The following is a 6,326-nucleotide window of genomic DNA, read 5'->3' as shown; positions in this document are numbered from 1 at the left end:
AGCTCCCCACTATGTGCCTGGGAAAGCAGCGGAAGATGGCCTGAGTGCGTGGATCCCTGCACCCACGTGGGAGACCCGGATGGAGCTCCAGGCTCCTGGCTTCAGCCCGGCGCAGCCCCAGCTCTTGCAGCCATTTGGGGAGGGAACCAGGAGACGGGACATCCCTCCCTCTACCGCTCTGCATTTCCAATCAATGTCTTTTTTTTTCAAAAACACAAGTCCCAGACAGTCTTTTGCTTTAAAATATTCTATTTTTTCTCCAATTACAAAGCTAACACATCGTCAACACAGGTAATTTAGATAACACAAGATTAACCACAGAACTCAGCCAAAGCCCCCGGATGCCCACTCGGTCATCCTGGCCGGGAGGAGCCGGCGCCGAGGGAAGACGAGCGGCGAGGAGCACACACCCGCCACCGCTGGTCACAACGGGAGGACGGAGCCCGAGTCTCGTCCTCCAAACACCACGCTGCGTCCATTCCCGGCACGCCCGGCTCCCCCGCTGCAGACGAACGTGGTGATCCAGAGCCACAGCCGGCTCCTGCGACCTCCTGCGTCACCTCCTCTTGGCCGCCTTCAGCACCCGGTGGGAAGAGCTGGCCCGCGGGCCCACAGGAGGACAAGCTCACACGCGACAGCTCCTCCAGCCGCCGCACCTCCCTGCAGGAACGCGGTCAGACACCAGCGAGCTCCCCCAGGAGAAGAAACGCACAACCCAAACCCAGGTCCCCACGAGCAGCGCATGCGGGGCACAGCCGCCTGGCTTCAACACCGCAAAGCTCTCCCCGCACGGGGAGCCAGCCGGGGCAGGCGGGGCCCACGCAGGCTCCGCTGGCCTCTCTCCTCAGCCATGCGCACCGGGAAGCTCCAGGCGCCACCCTGCAGCCAGGGGGCAAGTGCCGCGTGGGGCGCACAGCCCAACAAACGCCCAGTGCTTCCTCACCCGAGGACACCCCGGTCCTCTGCGGCCAGCGCCCAGCGCCCGAGGACCGGGCAGCCAGCGCTCAGCGGCCGGCGCAGCCTCGTGCAGAGGCCCGGGGGCGTGGAGGCGACCCGGGGAGGAAGCCTCGGGGGACGGAGGCCCTGTCACAGCCAGCCTGGAGCCCTCCCTGCGGAACAATGAATGTCCCAGCATTGTTTTGCCTTTAATCACATGTTCGAGCACTTGGCATATGGACATCTGTTCCCTGATGTTCTCCTTTGTTGGTCTGTCGCCCTCAAAATGAGAGTCCGGAACCTTCCCCAGGAACTTGAAAGTCCGGCTGGACGCTGAGTAGCGAGCAAAGCTGAAGACAAAGGGAGAGGCGGAGGTGGAGACGCGGCGTTCGCTCTCAAATCCCGCCCACACGCACCCCGGCTGCGGCCCGGCCGCCACCTGCTCGCTCTCGGCTGCCCAGCTCCCCTCCACCGCCCGCTGGCCCGGGGCACCCGGCCAGGCCGCGGACAACGGCGCCCCCCAGGGAGCAGCACCAGGACAAACCTGCTTGAACTTCCCCCGGATCCTGTCCAGGTCCTCGTGGAGCCTCTCATAGGCGGGGTCGTCGTAGGGGAACCTCTGCAGCAGGCCGATCAGCGACTCCAGGACTCTCAGCTTCCTGTCGCAAGGCGCAGAACCACGTCGGTCCCTGGCGCCCGGCAGGCTCCGCTCAGGCGCCACCATGCCGGCCGCCTGCCCGACACCAACAGGCGCTCCGACACTGCATGACACCCACGGACCCGGCAACGCGTCTCCCTCCCTGCAGCAACCGTGGCCATAGCACCACCCGGGCCACGGCACCACCCGGGCCACAGTCCAGCAGCCGTCCGGGGCGCGGGGGCAGAGTGGCCGGGGCACGCGCAGGTCCCTCTGCCTCTGGGGGCGGCCAGGATCGGGGACTTTGTGCTCACAGCGCTGGGAGCACAGCTGTGGGCAAATTCGAAAGCCCCTCCCTCCAAAGCGAGACCTGTCTGTCTGTGGGCTCTGAGTGCAGCCCCCCACCCCCCAAGGAAGAGGCCCGGGCTCTGCAGACAGGGCCGGAGCCGCGGTGCCCAGCATGGCCACCGCAAGGCACCTCCCTGCACCCTGACGCCGTCACCACTGGGACGGGGAGAGCGGCGGCAACCTCACAGGGGACCCGAGGACAAATCACCTCCGTGACGCCTGCCCTGTCCCCAGGTGTGCCGTGAACACCCCGCCCCCAGCTTCCACAGGCACTGCAGACCAGGGCTCTCCCTGCGGCAGCTAACAGTAAGCCAAGCGCGCACCTGCGTGGGCCCACAAGTGGTCCTGAGGAGCAGCCCCCCCCTCCCCCCAGCGCTCGCTGGGCCACCCGCGTGGCAGCGTCAGGAGGAGCTGAGCATCAGGACGGACCAACACAGCGACCAGATCTCACGGGCTCGAGCTAACGGCTGCCACGGCCAACCAGCGCTCCAGAGCTACAGAGCTACCATGGGGCCGGCGCTGTGGCCTAGCGGGTGAAGCCGCAGCCTGCGACACCGGCATCCCAGATGGGCGCCAGTTCGAGGCCCGGCTGCTCCACTTCCCATCCAGTGCCTGCTAATGGCCTGGGAAAGCACGGGAAGATGCCCCAAGTGTCTGGAGACCCAGAAGAAGCTCCTGGCCTCGGCCCAGCCCGGCCCTGTCCGGTGCAGCCATCTGGGGAGCGAACCTGCGGATGGAAGCTCTGTCTCTCTGTCTCCCTGGGCTCCGCTCCATGGCAGAGGGAAGGGCCGCGCCCGCAGACTCGGCCAGGCCGCCACCTCCCCCGACCCGCTCACAGCCCGCGACAACGCGGAAGGTGTTTTCCTGTCACTTGGAAAAACTAAAAGGAGACCCCTGTCTGCACCGCGCCCTTTACAGATCGACCTGCTTATTTCTGAAAGGGAGAGAAAGAGAGAGAGAGAGAGAGAGGGAGAGAGAGAGAGAGAGAGAGAGAGATCTTCCAACTGCTGGTTCACTCCCCCCAAATGGCTGCGACAGCCAAGCCTGGGCCAGACACGAGCAGAGCCCGGAGCTCCACCCAGGTCTCCCACGCAGGAGCTTGAGCCGCCATCCTGCTGATTCCCACGCGTGTCAGCGGGAAGCGGCGCTGCGCCGTGGGATGCCGGGACGGGACGCCGGCGCCACGAGCGGCAGCTCAACCTGCTGCGCCACAACACGACAGAAAGACCACATGGACCCACAGAGCCACACCGTGCCCGAAGGCTTCAGGTAACAGAGACCCTGGTACTGCTGGCCTGGGTGGGCGGCAGCACAGCGGGCCCATGGGGCTCTCCTGAGCAGCCCCCCACGCAGCTGGTGACCCGGGAGCCCCGCCAGGGGCGAGGGCTGGCAGCCTCCTGGGTATGGAAACTCTTACACACACACACACACACACGCACTCTCACGTGTGCACACATGCAGCACCCCGCCCCGGCCAGACTTGCTGCTGGGACAGCAGGCAGGGCCCCTCCTCCTCCTGGGGACGGAGCCCAGAGCCCAGCTCGGCACTGACTGCCACCCAGTGGCAGCACCGGCTGCAGACAGCCACCCACGCGGCCACCAAGCACGTCCCAGAACCGCGCCCGGTGCGCTGCCTCGCTTCCAGGCTCGGCGGGAAGCAAGGGCGGGCGTTTGGCCTGCAGCAGAGGGCCCGGGTCCAATCCCTGCCTCCAGCCCCCGACCGCAGAGCTGTGCTAACACGGCTCCCGGGGCAGCAGGGACGGCTCACACAGCTGGGTTCTTGCTACCCACGCAGGATGCCCGGAACGGGCGCCCAGCACCCAGCGTCGGTCTCCTGTGGACAAGTCGGGAACAAATGGATGGGGCGCTCTCTCTCCACCTCTCTACTTAACTGATAAGTCTAGAGGTGGGGCCAGCTTTGTGGCACAGCATCTCACATGGGCACCGGTTCAAGTCCCAGCTGCTCCTCTTCCGATCCAGCTCTCTGCTATGGCCTAGGAAAGCAGTAGAAGATGGCCCAAGTGCTTGGGCCACTGCACCCGTGTGGGAGACCTGGAAGAAGCTCCCGGCTCCTGGTGTCGGCCTGGCCCAGTCCTGGCCATTGCGGCCATTTGGGGAGTGAACCAGCTGATGGAAGACTCTGTCTTCCCCTCACTCTATCACTCTGTCAAATAAAATGAATATATCTTAAAAAAAAAAAAAAAAGAAAGAAATAGAAAATTCAAAATAAGTAAGTGAATAAAACCTAGCGGCGCCGGAGCCCCATTTCCGAGTGCCCACCACCCTGGAGGCGGCGGCGGACGTCTGGGCGGAGCCGATGAGAAGGCAGAACCGCGCTGGGTGGCACCAAGGAGCCACTTGGCAGCAGGGACGGCAAGGAGCAGGTGGGCAGCGCGGGGCCTGCAGCCCCAGGGCCCGCCCACGGCCACCCGGCGTCCACCTCACGAACGCCCGACGTTCAGGGCCTGGCCGCCCACGGACGGACGCGCAGCGCTGCCAGGCCGCGACCTCACCTGTCCTCGGCCGCACAGCCCCGCAGCAGGTGCCTCCACGCCAGGGCGAAGCCCTCGATAGCAGCCGATCTGTGGAGCGGACACCGTGAGCGGGGCGGGAAGCCACACTGCCCCTGACCCACGGGACCCGCGGTCAGCAGGCGGAGCCGCCAGCGCAGCCCCAGCCCCAAGGCCCTGGCGGTGTCCGGCTGCCCCCACGGGTGACCCCCGGCCCAGGGTGCTGCCCGCTGCCTCAGAGCCGAGCCACCCAGGGCGGCTTCTCCCGAGTTCCCGGCGCCACTGCGATGCCCGATGTTGGGGTGCAACCGCCCGTTCCCTGGGGGCCATCGCGGGCCAGGGGAGGAGAGAGACAGTGGGCTCCGTCTGCACGGACACAGGCGCCCATTCTCGGGGCGCGAACTCGGGCCTCCGCTGGGGACACTGCACCCCGCGCTGCACAGCGGCTCCAGCTCCGTGCGGGTGCGACCTGGGGGGGGGGGGAGGTGACGGCCGGGGGGGGGGGGGGCCTGCCACCCGCACGGGGGACCCGGATGGAGCCCCAGGCCCGCGGCCTTTCCAGCCGAGGGCAGCAGGCGCCCCGACATCCACGCGGCAGGGCCGGGCCTCGCACACCGCGGCCGGCGCTTACCTCGGAGCCGATCCTGGCTCCCAGCTCCGCGCCGCGGCGCCTCCCCTCGCGCACGCCCAGGCTGCTGCCGTCCTCGAAGCCTTCCCGGTAGCCCTCCCCGCGAAACCTGGCGCAGAGAAGCCTGGTCCGCCCACGCCCCCGCGGCGCGGCCCACGCCCACGCCCCCTCCCAGGCCGCGTCCCCCGGCCACAGCGAGGCGCGGGCGACGCCACCCGAACACCGCCGCGCACGGGCGGCCCGGGGCAGGCGCACCACCTGCGGGCTGCGCGGCGGTGCCACCCGCGCGGGGGCCCCGGGGCGGGGGCGGCTGGGCCCGCTCAGCCGAGGAGCAGGGCGAAGGCGCGGCAGCCGGACAGACGCCGGCGCCAGGTGGCCCCGCGACCCCCGCCCCCGGCAGCAGACGTCCACGGGCGGCCCCCAGCTCCGCCCGCTCCCGCCCCGGCGCCCCCCGGGGACCCTGCGAGGGCAGCGGGGCCGCCGGCGTCTGGCCCGGCGCCTGCGGCCCCCAGATGGCCGCGGCCCCGCAGGGAGAGGGGCGAGCAGATGCCGGGGCCCAGCCGCCGCCCCGCCCCGGCTCGGCCCCGCACACACCTCTCGTCCGCCATCACAATGGCATCGAACATGTCCTCGCTCCGGGCCATGGCGCCAACCCGGCGGCCCCGGGGACCGCGGACACGAACGCGCGCGCCGCTCCCGCGGAGGCGGCAAGCCCACTTCCGGGAGCGGCCGCGCGGGGCAGGCTGGGTAAGGACGGCGCGCGGGAAGGGCCAGATGGCGCGCGCGCATGCGCAGTAGGCCTGCGCCTCCCGCTCCGGTCCGCGGCGTCTGCTCGGTCGCGCGCGGCGGCTGCGGCGGTGGTGGCTCCCACGTGGGAATTTTTTTTTAAACCCAAGCAGATGAAATGAGTCACCAAAAAGTGGCCCGGAAAGGAGGAGATAGGGAAGGCGGCCCGAGCACCGACTCCTCAGGGCGCTCCGCCCGCGGCCTGTGGGGCGGGGGGGCTCCGAGACCCTCCCCTCCGGCGGCGAGATGGCCGCGACAGCCGGGGCCGGGCCGGGCCGAGCCTGGAGCTCCATGCGGGTCTCCCACGCAGGTGCACGGCCCGAGGACGGGGGTCTCCCCAGGTCTGAGCCACTGCGCCCACTCAGCCACGCCCTCCCCGGCTGGCCTGGGGCTGCGGTCACCTCGGGGGGACCTTGGCCTTTTCCCCGTGAGGCTGGAGCGAGCCTGCCTCTGCCCCCCGGAAAGACGCGATGTCTTAACG

General features: G+C 68.9%; 1 protein-coding gene across 1 annotated transcript; it reads right to left on the bottom strand.

Annotated features, from left to right (window-relative positions):
* Positions 1-237: 237 nt before the first annotated feature.
* LTO1 (LTO1 maturation factor of ABCE1) lies at positions 238-5,777 on the bottom strand. Its single transcript, XM_062195691.1, is given in 6 exon segments — positions 238-1,286; positions 1,481-1,595; positions 4,435-4,490; positions 4,492-4,503; positions 5,063-5,168; positions 5,654-5,777. Coding segments are annotated over 6 exon segments (408 nt in total). The 5' UTR covers positions 5,704-5,777; the 3' UTR covers positions 238-1,217.
* Between the last annotated feature and the right edge of the window lie 549 nt (positions 5,778-6,326).

Source organism: Lepus europaeus, chromosome 7 (assembly GCF_033115175.1).
Source record: "Lepus europaeus isolate LE1 chromosome 7, mLepTim1.pri, whole genome shotgun sequence".
NCBI classification, from domain to species: domain Eukaryota; kingdom Metazoa; phylum Chordata; class Mammalia; order Lagomorpha; family Leporidae; genus Lepus; species Lepus europaeus.
The sequence above is the reverse complement of the archived record's forward strand: the minus strand, read 5'-3'. Positions and strand labels throughout refer to the sequence as shown.